Source organism: Euwallacea fornicatus, chromosome 1 (genome assembly GCF_040115645.1).
Source record: "Euwallacea fornicatus isolate EFF26 chromosome 1, ASM4011564v1, whole genome shotgun sequence".
Taxonomy (NCBI): domain Eukaryota; kingdom Metazoa; phylum Arthropoda; class Insecta; order Coleoptera; family Curculionidae; genus Euwallacea; species Euwallacea fornicatus.
In genome coordinates this window covers 5032673-5048697 of record NC_089541.1, presented here as the reverse complement: position 1 = coordinate 5048697, position 16025 = coordinate 5032673, and the positions used below count along the sequence as shown (strand labels likewise).

At 33.9% G+C, this 16025-nt stretch overlaps 4 protein-coding genes and 1 long non-coding RNA gene across 8 annotated transcripts in view; 2 read left to right on the top strand and 3 right to left on the bottom strand.

Annotated features, from left to right (window-relative positions):
- The window catches only part of LOC136342808 (uncharacterized), a 38801-nt gene extending 35546 nt beyond the window's left edge, over window positions 1–3255 (top strand). For 2 of the 3 annotated variants that reach the window (XR_010732690.1, XR_010732691.1), the window contains exons 3-5: window positions 4–802; window positions 865–2934; window positions 3125–3255. The gene's annotated coding sequence lies outside the window, so the exon portion shown is untranslated. Of the gene's footprint in view, window positions 1–3; window positions 803–864; window positions 2935–3124 lie in introns of those variants that run through there. The other variant, XM_066288981.1, reaches the window with a different exon arrangement.
- On the bottom strand, window positions 1403–3973 carry nAChRalpha2 (nicotinic acetylcholine receptor alpha2). The gene is made up of 9 exons (XM_066288953.1): window positions 3776–3973; window positions 3677–3721; window positions 3512–3621; window positions 3284–3461; window positions 3077–3233; window positions 2793–3017; window positions 2407–2740; window positions 2175–2358; window positions 1403–2122 (listed from the first exon to the last, which is right to left on the bottom strand). Exons 1-9 carry the CDS (start codon window positions 3971–3973, stop codon window positions 1898–1900), a joined length of 1656 nt encoding a protein of 551 aa, XP_066145050.1. The 3' UTR covers window positions 1403–1897.
- A 2176-nt stretch (window positions 3974–6149) lies between these two features.
- LOC136343307 (facilitated trehalose transporter Tret1-like) lies at window positions 6150–9412 on the bottom strand. Its single transcript, XM_066289967.1, has 6 exons — window positions 8985–9412; window positions 8596–8699; window positions 8327–8502; window positions 7289–7549; window positions 7053–7234; window positions 6150–6999 (listed from the first exon to the last, which is right to left on the bottom strand). Exons 1-6 carry the CDS (start codon window positions 9046–9048, stop codon window positions 6353–6355), a joined length of 1434 nt encoding a protein of 477 aa, XP_066146064.1. The 5' UTR covers window positions 9049–9412; the 3' UTR covers window positions 6150–6352.
- A 532-nt stretch (window positions 9413–9944) lies between these two features.
- Gga (ADP-ribosylation factor-binding protein Gga) lies at window positions 9945–15847 on the bottom strand. 2 transcript variants are annotated; one of them, XM_066289928.1, is made up of 11 exons: window positions 15419–15847; window positions 15086–15308; window positions 14449–14657; window positions 14128–14267; window positions 13848–14070; window positions 13592–13799; window positions 13356–13501; window positions 13192–13306; window positions 12836–13131; window positions 12553–12779; window positions 9945–11959 (listed from the first exon to the last, which is right to left on the bottom strand). In XM_066289928.1, the coding sequence occupies exons 1-11, from the start codon at window positions 15456–15458 to the stop codon at window positions 11735–11737; spliced, it is 2052 nt and encodes a 683-aa protein (XP_066146025.1). In that variant the 5' UTR covers window positions 15459–15847; the 3' UTR covers window positions 9945–11734. The 2 variants fall into 2 exon arrangements, with proteins under 2 accessions (XP_066146025.1, XP_066146034.1); XM_066289937.1 differs by having other exon boundaries at window positions 15086–15179.
- LOC136343329 (uncharacterized) lies at window positions 11666–12212 on the top strand. The gene is made up of 2 exons (XR_010732768.1): window positions 11666–11789; window positions 11854–12212. It is a non-coding gene; the product is annotated as an uncharacterized lncRNA (long non-coding RNA).
- Window positions 15848–16025: the final 178 nt, after the last annotated feature.

Below are 16025 nucleotides of genomic sequence, written 5' to 3'. Positions count from 1 at the left end.
TAGCGGCCGATTTCAGCTTCGTCATCTTCAGGTGTGATTTTAACGAGAGAAGCCTGGGAACAGAGGCTTCAATGGAATTCGAGCTTCTATGGAAGTTGATATGAAATGAAACAAAATGATTATTTCCAACTGGAAGGGAGGGGTTCTACATGTTATACTTAGTAGTAAGTAGTAACACCTCAGGCGTTGGGAGGCGATTTAGTTGCTAAGTATTTAAAAAAGGCACCATGGCAGTTGAGCGTTAAATTTTGCACCTGCACTCCTGAACCATATCATTAGCCATCAACAAAAATGCGAAAATAATCATTTATAGAAAGAAAGCTCGTCTTAGAGCATAATAGATCTAAGGCGATAATGATATAGCCGGGCATCACAGTTCCGAAATACACTGCTGTTAAGGCCGAAAAGAAACAAAACCAATGGAACAACAGAGAAGTCTGAATTGGGCAAATTTTAAGGCGCTCTTTCGACATAATGGGTCAGAAAATTGCATATGGTTTTCTAAATACCGCTGCCATGTGTTGCCTCTTAAGTTTCAAAAGATATAAGCTCGTGCAGATTCTTCAAGAAATAACGAAGCGACCTAAAGACTCGAGAGGTTCATTAGGGCTTATGAAGCCGTGTTATTGCGGACCATTTTTGCACCATCGAAAACCCTTATTATTCGCATCTTATTAGCGGTGCTAGTATCAAATAACTATCATCAGAGCAATTCGAGTCGTTACCGTTCGAGGCAATTTTGGGCAAATTGTCCTGTTGGGGCCGCGGAGCGGCAAGTCAGGGCTGATTAAAGTGATGACCGGTGATTCCTGAAACTAATTACGCTTAACCAGGCCTAATGCGGCGAATAATAAACACTTTCAGGGGGTACCAGACGAAAATGGATACCGCCATCCAAAAGGACAAAGACAAAGATTGAAGAAGAAGGTTTAGGTGGGTCTGGATTAACTGCACCAGAGAAGCAGAAGCGGCAAAAAAGAACATCCCTATAAGGAAGAAGATATCTTGCTACCCTTTCCTAGCGCATCCATTTTTCCTTCCACCTTCTTTCTCTATCGGCTATATCAGATCTTCTGCAACGGACCACTCCAATGGATATAGAGGCAAACATCGGAGATTAAATGTACCGACTTAATTTTAGTTTCGAAATTGGTGCAATTCATCTGAAACATTTTCTTAATTTTTTCCGCAGACGATTACAGTCCAAAACAATTGACCCCTATAATAAATTCCAATCTACTTCGATGAGGGTTCCACCTTGCATATACTTCATTGATTGTTGGAAACGCTCGTCATTCAAGATTGTTGTAATATGAGGCACTCAAGTAAAAATTGAATAAAACTTCAAAGAATAATAATGATTGAACAATACCTTAGGATGAATTTCACAAAGTCAACATAGTAAGTGTTTAAGTACCTTAAAAGTACGATTTATTTATGTTACAGAACTAATCACAATATACATTTTCTGTGTCTTTAATTGATTCTATAATGAAATGGGTAAGTATTGAACTTGTTTGGTAATAGGTATGGGCTTAATATCTATTATATTAATTAAGAAAGAGTTAGAGGATTGTCTTAAATCTGCTGTAATAGAAATTATAATTATAAAATGTATACTATATATTTGCTTACCAAACACACTTACCAAATAAGGACTCACTCTCAATTTGGTGAAGGTTGAGAAAGACAAATGAGACTTGCCGTATGTCAATTTGCACTACTGAATCCACTCCCAAATAATAAACTACTTACCTACCATTAAAATTTCTAAACAATCCAACAAATTTTTCACACTCACATCACCAGCAGCGCAAAGGCGACAAAACATGAGAGGCACCAGTACCTTTTAATAACAAACAAAACTCAGAACAAACCTTATTCAAATTAGACCGCTTTAAGGTGTCCTTGGAGTCCCCCTTGGAGTTCCTTGCATGGAAATATCTGGGAGAAACTGCTGCTGTGCAACAATGGAGAATTCCATTTCAATTGGTTTGGTGTCGTCGTACAACGAAGGCGCCTCGCATAGAATAGCCACAGTGCCCAGTAAAGACGTAAAAAAAAATATCCAGAGAAACATTCGATCGAGGACCATGGCTACGAAGCCCCAGTCTTGGTCTTCCTACAAAGTTATTCCATCTAAAATTGCCTTGAAAATGACAATTCTCACATACAGCGTTAAATTGATCTTGTCTCTGGATGTGATGCTGAATGAACATGACATTATGAATCGCCTTTTCCAGCTCAAAAGGATACTTTTTCCTGGTTCCAGAATCACTTTCATCTAATCCAGAAAATACTGAAGGGAGGCCATTATAGCCCATTCTAGCACTGAGAGTACCAGCAAATCCTCTTAATCTATAACTCCAATTATATTATCTCCGCTATCCTTTCGTTATATTATACCTATTAGTAGCAGTAGTAGAATGCAACCCATTACACCCTCGACCCCTATTCCTGCTTGAACTCGAAGAGGTGGAACTGGAACTAGGTGATAAAGCCTCTAAATCCCTGGCAGTTTTACCCTGAATCATAGAAGGTATTTTCCTAGCTGCCAATTCGGTTAATAAATCCTTAGGAACCCGCATTAATAGCAACTTAGGCACAGTTTTGATGAAGAAGCTGCGAACCCAAGGAGACATTTTGTGGGTGCTGGGTTTACGATAGTGCACGTTGAGTATTATTATAGTTATCACCACAGAAAACCCCACCATTACCATTGTGAACAATATATATTTTCCTGGAAATCTTCCTTAAATTTTCTCATTCTCCTGGAAAGAACATGTGCTTACCTAAGAGTGGTAAAGCTAAAGACGTAGATGGAATAATTTCGGATATAAGGAGGAAAAACATGGTCTGAGATAATAGAATATTGATGCATAGGGCGATTTTTTCTCCAGAGTCTGCCGGAAGGTAGAAAACCAGCACTGAGAGGTAAGAAATCCCTACACATGGGACTATAAGGTTCACAGTATAAAACAGCGTTTTCCGTCTCAGAGTAATATTGAAAAAGATATCTGAAAAAACAAATAATAAACATCAAAGTTTCAGCGTATTTCAATATCTAATAAATAACCTGGATAAGGTTCAGGACAACAAGGGTAATATTTCTCATGTCTTTCAGCAGGAACAGCCAAAATGTCCCATTCAACACTGGGATAATATTCCTGAAGGTCTATTCCCATAGCCACGATATCTTCACCCGGTTCTTGTCTTATGTGTTGGAGATCAATCTGTCGTAAACCAGGTAATAATTTGTAAACAATCAAGTATTGTTGTTTACCTGACTGCCATAAGTCCAACTCCCAAACTTCATAAAGCAAGTTTGTTGATCGAAAGGAAAATACCTGACATCGATTTCACAGGATGATTTGAAAATTGCCGGTGGAGTCCAATGGATTTTACCATCGAAACGTAGAACTGCTTTTGTCATGGTGGTTATCACGTATTCGCCATCAGCACTGAGAAAAAATTCTGTATTCTAAGAACTGGAAATTTTCCAGCAACTTACTTATTATACAGAAGTATATCTGGTAACCAAATATGCTCTGATGGTACATACAACTCCATCACCCCTCCATATTCTGAAGGATTCCACTGGAACTTATAATCATACCATTCCTGAACATGCAAAAAATCTGCATTTATGTAGATTGTAATTTAACCCTAAACTTACGTGCTCCAACCAGACATTCGTTGTCAGAATTTGATCCTTCAGATTCTATTCAAAGAATGACAAAGATTAGAACTGAATAAGTAAACATGAGATTTTTACCAATTCAATGAGCTGCGAGAGCCTAAGTCCAAGTTTCACTAGAATATTAGTGGAGTGATTCCGTACAGGTCTAATTAACCTATTGTAATTGCTCAACAAATCATCATAAAGCCTCTTCGCATCTGGATTGGCAGACACTCCTGCACTTAAGACACCAAAAACTATCCCCACCGACAGCAAATACGTGAAAGAACACATTTTTGGATTATTAAAACTAGTTAACTAAAATATTTCAAGAGACTTCATCCTTATCTGAAACCTTGTTACAGTTCATAATTCACTAATTTTCATTTTTTTTTAATATTTCAAAACTAGAATTGTTAATAATATAAGGAAGGTGTGGTTAGTAGAGTTGAAAATATGTACTGCGGGGAGGTTGATGCTCTGAGAATCTGGACCAAAGTGGAAGAAAATCGATAAAGTCTGGAAGAAGGATTCTGCGCGAGTCGTGTTTAGTGATTTATATTATCCTTTGGCTTAATTAAACATTTTGGACACTTTTTAAATGTTAATTAATTATTTATCCAGACATTTCAGGACTTATCTATGCTACAAGACCCATATTATGGCATCAGAAAAATATCCCCCTTGTTTATATTCTGCGTGACATAGAAAAGAGAACACTTCGTAAAAATGGTTTTATTTAAATAATTTTGATAAGCATGTTTATATATAGGAACACAAAAAACGATTAAATTTTCAGTTATATCTACCAATGTATTTACGAATTATCAGAAATTTTTGTTTTTTTTACTATAAAAATTGCGATAAAATATCAAAAATATGACTGCAAGATATTACTTATTGTTGTATAGTGTGCTTAGAAAGTGCTTTTAGATTAATCAAATATGTCTAGACGTAGAATGCAGTGAAATTTTCATTAATTGAGCGAGTTTGAAAGTCGTCGAATAATAAGTCTACAAGAAGCAGGTCGGTCATTTAGGAAAATCGCCACTAGATTGAACCATAGTGTAAACACTATAGTGAGATGTTGTCAGGCATGATTCGAAAAAAATTAAACGAGTAGAAGAAGTACTGGACGATCTCGAGGTACTACAGAACATCAAGATTGCCGCCTTCGAATTATGGCCCTGAAAGATAGGTTTGTCTCGTCAAGGACGCTGGTGGATCAATGGTTTGTTGACTATAGAAGGCCCATCGGAATTCAAATTATTTATCACCGGATAAGAAGTTTTGGACTGATTTCCTACCGTCCCCAGCTTGCGTTACACCAAACCTCAAAACAACGTCAAAATCGACTGCAGTAAGGCATAAAACGGATACATTAGAATTTGGAATGGAATAATATCGTGTTTAGTAACGAATCCAGAATCTGTTTCGATATGCATGATGATCAGGCAAGAGTAAGAAGAAAACGGAGTGAAAGACAAGATTCTCAGTTTACAATACAGAGGCATGTCCATCAGTCTTTTGGGGCGCTATTTTATATGGTGACAGGTCACCTTTACTTTTCATTATAAGCAGTATGACAGCCCAACGATACATCCAAGAAGTCCTGGAATCTCATCTCGTACCTTATCTGGAAACTCTTGTTGATCCAATTTTTCAGCAAGGGAATGCACGACCACATGTGGCTAGAGTTATTATGGACTTTTTTCAACAAAATGCAGTCAATTTGTTACCTTGGCCACCTCGCGTTCCAAACCTCTCATCGAGTGTACATGTATGGGATATTGTAGGTGGAAGGTTACATAATTTCCTTCATCCCCCACAAACCCTAGCGGCGCTCTGTCATGCTGTTCAGTTAGCCTGGAATAAGATCCCCCAACAGGACATCAATCACCTTATTAGATCCGTGCCAGATGTGTACAAGAATCTATAAGACCGCGAAGGACCGACAATTTTTTTTTACGTTTTTTACAATTAAAATTTGTTCAATTTTTTAATAAAGAATTTGTGTTAGCGTAAAAAACATGCATACCAAAAATTACTTAAATAAAACCATTTTTATAGGGTGTTCTTTTTTCTATGTTACGCAGTATATTTAGAAAAATATTTTTATATTAGTTAAAATACACTAAAATTCTCATAAAAAAAATGTATTGCATTTTTTTGAAAATGTCGAGGGTATGCCAAAGTAGGTCTGCATCAAATACCATACTGGGGACATAGGCCACCGGACAGTAGGCGAATTGCCTACTTACGACTAAGATAAATAATGAATCCGGAAAATTTATCAGTTTATTTAATCTAAAATTAAAATTTTTTAAAGGTATAATGTTGAGAACTTAGGCCACTCAATTTCAAATAATAGTGTATTATAGTGGAGATTCAGAGGGATCTAGGCAACGGTCATAGTAAAAATATATATACATATATGATAATAATAAATTAAAAAAAAAAAAACACAAAATTCAAAGATTATCATGTTTTAATTAAAAACATGGAAATATCATTACACTGGTAATATCACATCTATTTAGGTTTAAATTATTCAAGTGAGGGCGTCAACTCCTCCTTTCCTCTATTCTTTATTCTAATTTTCAAGCCATTCAATCCGAGACAAAACTCAAGTCTATTGAAATCTCTCCTTTAGATTTACAGCAACTCAAATACTCAGACCTTTGATTCGTCTGTTATATACGCCCCGTTAACCTTTCCTTCATCGACCTTTTCCTTTTCACCTTTCAACATCAACTGAATTTGCTCCAAGCTCTTGCCCTTGGTCTCAGGAATGCAGAAGGCAGAATATAGAGCCACCGAAAAGGCGCTTAACGTAAACAAATAAAACGGCACAAACATTCCCAATTTGTGCAAAATTTGATACAACTGAATGGACAAAAGTCCACCTATGACGAACATTACATCCGCTATTGTCATGCCGAGAGCTTTCATTTTAGCAGGGAAAATTTCGGCAGTGATTACAATGGGAACCAGACCAATTCCATATTTGAAAGCTGCAGCGTAGATCAGAACTGAAGCGATTGGGATCCAGGATACTGAAGAAACGTCAACTTCAAGGTATTGTAAGTGGAAATAGATTGAGAGGGCCAAAAGACAAAAGCCACTTAAAAGGCTAGACACGATTAGAATAATTTTCCGACCGAATTTATCTATGGTGAATGAAGCGAAAATTGCCGCTACCAGCATGATGAGAGCGAATACTATAGCTGTAATGTTGTTATCCAAGTAGATAGACCCTGCGGCGTTAAGGATAGGGTGGAGGTTCATGTACATTACACTGATACAGGCCATGTGTTGTCCTAAATTATTGTGTGTGAAGAGAGAGAAAGACATTTTTTTAAACAATAATTACCAATATTTAAAACTGTCATAATAACAATCGCCTTCCTATTGCTGCGCACTAGAATCAAATCCTGAGGTCTTCCTTTTTCGGTTTTCTGCCTCTCAATCCCTTCGGAAATCTCCTTTAATTCCGCGTCCAAATCGGCCTTATCAGATCTTAGCCGTCGAAGAGATTGTTTGGCTTCTTCAGGTCTAAAATTAATTCATACTTAAGAGACAGGTTTGAAAAATAACACAAACTATTACCTGTTTTTGTAAAGTAAATAATAAGGACTCTCCGGCTGGAAACTAAACACCAAAAGCTGAAAGCCGGCTAAAACGGACCCGGTTATTGGTATAGCATAGAAAGGGGTGAATGGTCCTAGACAATAAACCACAAGGAGACCTAAGAGCATCATGATATAGATTATGCTGGAAAGGAAACCTCGAATTTTAGAATCGGCTATTTCGGCGATGTACATGGGGGCTGCCACGAATGACATATCGCCTGCCATTCCAGAGAAGAACCTGAAAAGTATTCCTATAAATAACCTTTTGCATAGATTTAAAAAATATGAAATCATAGGAAAATTAAATCTGCGTTATTTTCTGCTTTGGGATCAGATAAACAATGTAATTAAAAAAAGTATCATTGTATCATAAGTTTCCTACCATGGCTGTACATACCTCGAAGGTTAATTAGGCACATTCAAAATTGCAAGCAACTATCTGTATAAAAAACTGAACGAAAACCATTTAACCAATATGAAGTTTCAACTCCTATAAAATTGAGTATTGTGGTCCTTGTTTTCTGTGAGGAATATATTCTATAGCTTTGCCACGTAATATTTGAGAGAGCTGGCATATGTATAAACATATAAAACAAAAAATCAAATGCATTGAAAATTTATACAACTTGACCTATTAAGTTTAAATTGGGTATTAAAGATCAATTTAATTCGAGCCGGCACTACATATGTATTTGCTTTTCATTAAGCATAATATATCAAATTCGAACTTTCCTTATAATATGTTTTTCATAGAAATTTCCACAATTTATCATTTAAACCGTGCAATCCCACGGTATAGCGAATTTCTGTAATGTTAAAACACAATAGACGTACCATCTAACATATTATTGAAAATATTCCGTTGACAATAGATTTTTTTTCAATTTCCTGCATTTTTGCAAAACAATCTTCAAATATTTCTCATTGATAAACCTTACAAAACGCGCAATCAAGTGAATTTATTTAACTTTCGTCTCTGTTCTCCATAAGAATCAATCAGACGTCATTATCTTACCTTGCTACAAAAAGATACTCGACTCTATCAGCTAGAGCTATAGCAATCCAGTTCAATAACACCACCACTGCAGCTAAAAGTAAAGATTTCTTCCTTCCAATTTTATCTACGAAATAAATGGTGAAAGGGAGGCCGCAAAAGGCTCCCAAGAGAGAAATTGTTTCTAGCCATTCTGCCTAAACATGAAGACAATTTTTAATGCAAGTCTAACTAAGTCAAATCCATGCAATTTTAATACAAATTATTGTTGCAAAAAAACCCTTACCAACCTGTCTTAAAGTTGCGTCTATATGCGTTTCATCGCTTAATAAATAAGGCACCATAGGTGAGGTCCAACCAAAGGACATGCCATCTGAAGCCGCTACCAAAGTACCTTAAAAAGAAACCGCCTTTAAGCCCAATAGATCAAAACAAAATAACTTTTTTATTAGAAGATAATTTCGAAAGAAACTAACAAATTGACCAAATTGAATTCATTATTTTCACAAAAGTTATCGGTGTGTTGCAAAGAGGTTTTTGTCTTTGGTTCGTCGTTCCATGAAAACTTTACCATGTAGCTGTTTAAGAGAATAACTCCCATAGAAGCTATGAAAATAATGTAAAACTTCTTAGTTGCCTCGATCCCCCGAGAAATTCTCCTTTAATTTCCTATACTTACCGGTGACTGCCGCTAATACCTGAGTACCGGTGTCTTGAAAAATGCTGAAACTCTTCACAGTCATAATTCACTATCGTCCAACTATGCAGATCAATTAAACTTTTTGCACTAATGTCACAATTAAATAATAGACCACCTCCCCAAAGACTAGGTTTACACTATATAATAATACCATTACGTTCCACAGAACAGATTGCGGTTTTACGCTTGGCAACACTCTATGGCAAAGAGCAATAAAATCCAGACTTAAATATTCAGTCGTTGCTGTGATAGCAGTTTATTATTTGAGGATTAAAAGTATTGGGCAAACAGATAACACGTTTCACATCGGATGTACACCGTAAAATAAAATGCAGCCGAAGATGCTTCTGAAAAGTGGCCCAGAGCAGGTAGAAAATTAGTTTGAAGGTTTTTAATGAAAGGTAGGTAAAAGCATATTTTGTGGTAATTGTAAAAAGTGAAAGAAATTATCTAACAATCTTTAAACCAACTTTTATCACCGTGTACGTGTCCAAAGAATTGCAAGGTTCCACTTAGCAATTCTCAGTATCTTTTGGTTACCTACATCTCAAATTGTTGCTTTTTTATTAAATCTTCAAAACAACCTTATCATGTAATGAATTTCATGCCCATTATAAAATCACAAAAACAACTAAGAAAATACACTACATAATACGTTTATTACCGTGTTTATCCAAATTTCCCAAGAAGGAACAATTGCTCAATAAAGATTGAAGGACCCCCTGCAAATATTTGTGAATCTTCTATAAACTGATAAGTTGTTGTTGGGCTGAATTAATTACACATTATGGAATCGTCAGCGTGATCATATTTTAAACAGCTTTTTGTAAAACATTTTCTGTCGAAGAGAAATAAATACCAATGAAAAGTTGTGCAAACCGGAATTAAGTTGCTTTATTTGTTTATTTTAGAGTAATTGTCATCACGGACAAAAAAACCTTAAACTGTTATAATAATTATTTTATTTATATTCACAATAACTTCTTTTTCCAATAAAGTAGAACTTTTTGTCGCATCTCAAAGGCAATGAAATCTTTGAAGGATCGAAATTTCTATTCTATGAAAAAAATATTATTATGCTTAAAAGGTTACATTCAAAACAATTAGTTGGAAATGCAACTGTACACAATACAAAACATTTAAGTATTTACTAGAACAAAATCACAGTACATATAAGTGAAAGATAGATCCGTCGTGCAATCATTGCTAATAGAGAGAGAATCAAATTAGTGGTTGGAAATGCACAAATGTCGTTTAATATACATGTTTTATGTTTAAGACAAAACACTACGTACAGTATGGTTGTTTTTGAAGTTACATTGAATTCTAAGAATATGTCATTGAAACTTTTCCATTACTATCTATATCTCTTTTTGCAGTTATGAGTATTTTTCTTACAATTCATAGTACAGTATGATTTTTTGGAGATAACGTTGATGTTTTCGCGTGCACGGCGTGTGATATATTGTATTTGAATCAATGTCGAAAATACTACTTACCGCACAGTTGTAGACAAATAAATAAATTGATAAATAAAATATAGTATATTTCACTTGACATATCACAAATTTTATAAACGGTCTTAAATAAGCTCCGCATAAAGGTTGTCCGAAATTAAATAATTTTATGGGTTATCAGTTATTATTGATGTTAAAAACAATCTCGGTTTTAATATACAGGACAGTGGGACTTAAGAAATTTGCATTTTAGGACTACCTCTATATTTCATTAATCCTACAATATAATACAGATTATAATAGCGTTTGCCGCAGAATCCACTGACTTATTTAGTTTTTTCCACACAGTATGGCTTAGTCGCAATTAACTGTAATTATGATGAAAACATTGAAAGAATCAAATAAAATATAAGGTTTCCCATTAAAAAATCGCAATCATGGCCAAATACGGTTAAACTATATGATACAGCAAAAACAAACTTCGACACTGGAATCTGAGGCAATAGCTCTATTAGAATGCATTTTTACTATTTCGATATTTTGTTCAACAAATAAAATATATAGGGCTCCCCAAAATTCAAAGTTTAAAAAACTCACTCTATTGAGGAAACCAAAATAAAGACGACTTTTCTGGTACTGTTAACTATTGTTCCATAAAAGACGTAAACGTAGACGGTAAATCTCGGACTTTTATTTTAAAAAAATCACTCTAACTTCAAAAATAACTGAAATACTTTATAAAACTACAACCCTGAAACAACCTATACTGTACCTGTCAACAAAAATTCGCAACAATAAATAATCAAAAAAGGTCAAAGTTTAAGAGGAAGTTAAACTGTGGAGTAACTTACTCCTGAATTTCATTCTCTCTCATATAACAATATTTTTGCAACAATATTATCAGACACACGCTTACATGTCCTAAAACTATCATCAGCCTTTAATATAATCGGTACTGCTTCATGTACTAAACAATTTAATACAAGCAGAAAAAAATATTACAAAGCTCCCATTACGATTACTGTAAATCGCTTGTTTGACCTGCCATTTGATCCACTGATTAAATATATGACTTATGGATAATAGATCATTTTAACCTCGAATTTCGCCAGAGTCAAATGATTTTAATGCGCAACATTATTGAAACAGAAAATAATTTAATTCCGAATAGTTCGCCACCAAATATCTTTATCTTCAAGTTAACCAAACAAAAACTGTCTTTTTGTTGCTCTGCTTTTCACAATAAAGTAAACAAAAACCAAAGAAGTAAATTTAAGATTCTAACAAAGCAGTGTCTAAGGGAAGATTCTGAACGTCTCCCATTTCGGTAATAGTGTCTTCGTCCATAACATAGCTAACTATAAATTTAAAACAAATATCATCTTGATTAGATTCATTTGCAAGAAGCATTATTTGGGTAATGGCTGCTGGCGGTAGAAAGGGGTTAAAAGCCGGCAGATCTGTTGAAGAAGGAGGTAGAAGCCTGAGTTTACAGCCCTAAAGGAAAGTGAATGTCTAAGTATTATAGTAAAATCTGGATATGTTTATGGGGCTTTGGCCATGAAATTCACAATACACAACAAAGATAAACTTTTATAAGTAGGATTTTATCTTCAATGAAAATAAAGCCGTCCTTCTATTAAAGTATGCACGAGTGTATTCCGGATTCTGAATTGTAAATCTTGATATCTTTATTTTAGTTATTTTTGCATAATTCACAAAATGATATTAAATTGTCACTATTAATGAATTATTTCTGTAAAAATCTTTCTTTATATTTTTTTCACATTTCACAATATTTTACATCACAACACAGAAAACAAATAAGTCAAATAATCGAAATATATTAGACTGACTTCAATTCCGTTTGCAAAATGTTAACTCAGAGGTGCGCATAGTATAGAGATCATGAAGAGGTGATAAAAGATCATTTTAAATTCAGGAATTGCAACAAAGGTCGCTATCCGCACTAAAAGTCTTGAGAAGCCTAAGTACTAAATACAAGAAATTCAAATTACTACTAATGTTCTCATACCGTCTAAATTTTATCGTTGCCACAATTCTATAAATTTTTGGGTACAACAACTTACCTTTGGGACAACAGCCTGCAATAAATAATTGCTTAAGGGCAGTTCATTTCTACTAATTGTAGTAACCACATAAACAGTTACTGATGCTCGGGGAGCATCTGCTGCCTTATGCAAAAGCACTGACAGCCCATTCTTATCATCTAAAGCTACAATTGACTTCTGAGAACTCGGTTTGATGTCCTCCAACTTAATTGTAATATCTTTTAACTTAACTGGCACATTCCCATCTGAAAGTAGTTAGTTATTAATTCTTAGCTGAAACGTTGTTATTAAAAAAAACTACCCCTTTTAATGTCATTTTTATTAGATTCTATTGCTTGCAATTTATTAATTAATTTTTCCCCCACGAAATTCTTCTCTTCAGTTAAGTCAACTAAACAATCATCTGTACTATCCACTTGACTCAAATTGTCATCAGATTTAGAGCTGCTCGGAATCATGTCGGAATTTGCCGGCTTGGGGGCTTCCAATAAATAAGTAAGATCTAGTTTTGAAGAATCGGATATATGTCCGTTGTTTTGGGACTTTTTTGTTTCATTAACCTTTGTCAGGAGATTCATAGGAATTTTCTCTTGGGTGCTATTAAAATTCGTTGTTACTTGATTAGTGAGATATTTGCGATTTACAATTGAAACCTACCGATAATTTGACAAAGATAAATTCTCCTTTAATAGATGCTCGCTGAGGACATCAAGATCTTCCAAGGCTTTGAATTTTTTATCTTTTTCTTTTTCCCTGTCCTTTGTTTTGTGTTCTATAAATTAATTGATGACAAAAAGCCTTTTATAAGTTTGCTTAAGTACCTGAATTATTAGACACCGCCACTGGTTTTAAAATATCAGAATCCTGCGATGTATCACTACCTAATCCCGAAAATACATCACAAAGGACATCGACGGACGATTTGGATGTACTGCTGACTTGACTTATCTGACTACTACCATTATAGCTACCCAGAAAAAGAAAATAATAAGTAAAAAATGGATTTATTAAACTTACAATACAAAGGAAACCAGAATCAATATTAAAATAATCTTACCTACAAGAACAATCATCAGTGCTATTCTTTGACTCTCTAAATTGATGCATATTAATCAATGAAGTAGCTCCTACATTAATAGACTGTTGGTCCAGTTCCAAAAGAGATGCCAGGTTGCTTTTTGAATAATCTAATTTTGAATTTAATACTATCTCACTATATTTGTTTAAACACTCAGACACCTCATCCATGGTCTTTAACAAAGACTCTACAATATACAATTTAATTAAAGCAAATTTTTTTAAATGTAAGTTACCTAATATATCTACTGGCCAGCTTTCATCAGAACTAGCCATAGACTTTAAATTGGGCTTGAATCTAACCAAATTGTCTTGCAACTCGCCCATCAAATCCAGTTCATTTTTTGTGGTATCTCCTTCTCTAAATGACCCTATCATTTCATTTAAGAGTTTCATATTGTTTTGAACAGATTCTAACTCTGTGAGAGTTTTACTTTTTAAATCCGCCAGTTTCTCATCCTACACAATAATTCATTATTTTGATAAAAAAAAGATTTAAAAAATAAGACAAAGTACCTCTTTCACCATGCTTTTAATAAGCCAGTTAGCTGCTTGAATATCCTCAGGATCTTTACTTTGTAATAATTTTCTTAAAATATTTGATTTCTCCTCATCGTGAAAAATTGAATTGCCTATTCTTTTTTTAGATTCATAGCCTGAGAATAATATAACTTTTTGAAAATATTATTCAATAATTAAATATTCAAAACATACAAAATGCTCTAAAAAAGAAAACTATTACATTCATGCAACAAAAAAATAATAAATATAAGAATCTTGAATACAAAACTATTGCTACAATCAAGCACTGAAATCTAATGTCTTTCTCTTCCTCACCTAAAGCTTCTTCAGGAATGTTTGGATTGGGTATTTCACGAATTACCCCCTGTTTTCTTAACATATCAAAAGCTTCCTTAATCTTAACTTCCTTGGGATAATCTAATGTCCAAAGATACAATAATTGCAAGACCCTCTGTTTCACAGAAAGTGGTGTTCTGGAGCCCAAATATTTTGGAGAAACAAGCTTTATCATCTCATTTAAGAATCTAATAAGTATCAAGAAATAAAAATGAAGGTACATACAAGATGAACCTTTCCAAGAAATGATAGATTAAAGTACAGAATTTTGAAAAGCTGAGAAGATCAGCACACCCTCAGTACAATCTCAGTATAAATATAATATATATAACCATGACAATTTCCAAACAAATGTATCCTTGATATGAAGACTTCAGTAAAAAAACTGCTGTTTTTTCACAGATACAGTGAATAATAATTAATAATAATAATAGTAATAATAATAATAATAATAATAATAATACTAATAACAATAATATTAATAATAATGATAATATGTATTGTCTAATAAATAAACACACAAAGGATCCAGATTTGCTAAAGCATTAAGAGTTTAATCTGAACACTGGGTTGAGCATTTTTACAAAATTAATTTTAAAAAATATCATGAACTTACCTGAATTTCCCCACTTCATTTTGAAAATTAACTCCACATTTGGACATGCACGAGTCCAGAACATTTAAAGTGGCCAGAACTTCTTTTTCAGAACCTGCAGGTAACCTTGTGGCAATTACTTTAACCCCTAAAGAGGCACCATCTCGTTCTTTGTTTATTAGAGCAAAAAACGCATTTAAGGCTGCAGCGTCCACATTAGAATTGTTAGAATTTGTTGTTCTTACTAAGGAAAAAAGAGAAAAATTAAATGTACTTTTTGCAGGATGTTGTAGGTCCCTTGAGGAATAAGGCAATTTATAAGTTATAAATGAAAAGACATTGGTTGAAACTTACGCAAAAGAGATTCCAAGCTTATTTGTGTTACATTAGCCATAGTTAATAATTAATGAGTATTAAAAAAAATTATTAAAGTTTATTTTGCTAATTTTTTAAAATTATAAACAAACCACATAAACAATCAGTCTGCGCAGATTTATCATCTAAATGTCAGATTAATTTAAGCACTTTCTAATAGGCACATTGCACTGATAAGAATGATGTGAGTGTATATCTGGCTTCTTTCAAAGTTTCCTAAAAAACAAACAAAATAATAGAAGAGAGCGGAGAAGGAGTTCTATGTACATTTAAAAGTGTCTAACTATATCTTCCTAACTCATACTAGCATTATAAGAGAAAAGAATATATGACGTTGTTATACACAAGGGTACAGAATTGACAATATTAATCGTAACATCGATTTGAATTCAAAGGTGGCAATTTAATTAATCTTGAAGATTAAAATAGAATATTCGAAGTCACTATTCTCAGGAAACCCTGTTTTCTTTAACTTTTTTACTGTTTTTGGATTATTTAAATAATAATATCCCAACTTTTTGCTACAAATATCGATATAGCTATTATTTGTCGATATCGCTATACAACTATGAGCTTTATTCTAACC

What these genes read in the sequence shown, in the direction of transcription:
- nAChRalpha2 (XM_066288953.1), bottom strand. Translation starts at nt 3,973, where the DNA reads ATGTGTTCTTTCACGTATTTGCTGTCGGTGGGGATAGTTTTTGGTGTC. An exon ending in CGAATGTCTGGTTGGAGCAC is followed by an intron (nt 3,622 to 3,676) that starts GTAAGTTTAGGG and finishes TTGCATGTTCAG; the next exon opens with GAATGGTATGATTATAAGTT. An exon ending in TTTAGCTTTACCACTCTTAG is followed by an intron (nt 2,741 to 2,792) that starts GTAAGCACATGT and finishes GAAGATTTCCAG; the next exon opens with GAAAATATATATTGTTCACA.
- LOC136343307 (XM_066289967.1), bottom strand. Translation starts at nt 9,048, where the DNA reads ATGACTGTGAAGAGTTTCAGCATTTTTCAAGACACCGGTACTCAGGTA. An exon ending in TAGACGCAACTTTAAGACAG is followed by an intron (nt 8,503 to 8,595) that starts GTTGGTAAGGGT and finishes CTTCATGTTTAG; the next exon opens with GCAGAATGGCTAGAAACAAT. An exon ending in GAGTATCTTTTTGTAGCAAG is followed by an intron (nt 7,550 to 8,326) that starts GTAAGATAATGA and finishes AATACTTTTCAG; the next exon opens with GTTCTTCTCTGGAATGGCAG.
- Gga (XM_066289928.1), bottom strand. Translation starts at nt 15,458, where the DNA reads ATGGCTAATGTAACACAAATAAGCTTGGAATCTCTTTTGC. An exon ending in AAGCTTGGAATCTCTTTTGC is followed by an intron (nt 15,309 to 15,418) that starts GTAAGTTTCAAC and finishes TTTTTTCCTTAG; the next exon opens with TAAGAACAACAAATTCTAAC. An exon ending in TTAAAAGCATGGTGAAAGAG is followed by an intron (nt 14,071 to 14,127) that starts GTACTTTGTCTT and finishes ATTATTGTGTAG; the next exon opens with GATGAGAAACTGGCGGATTT.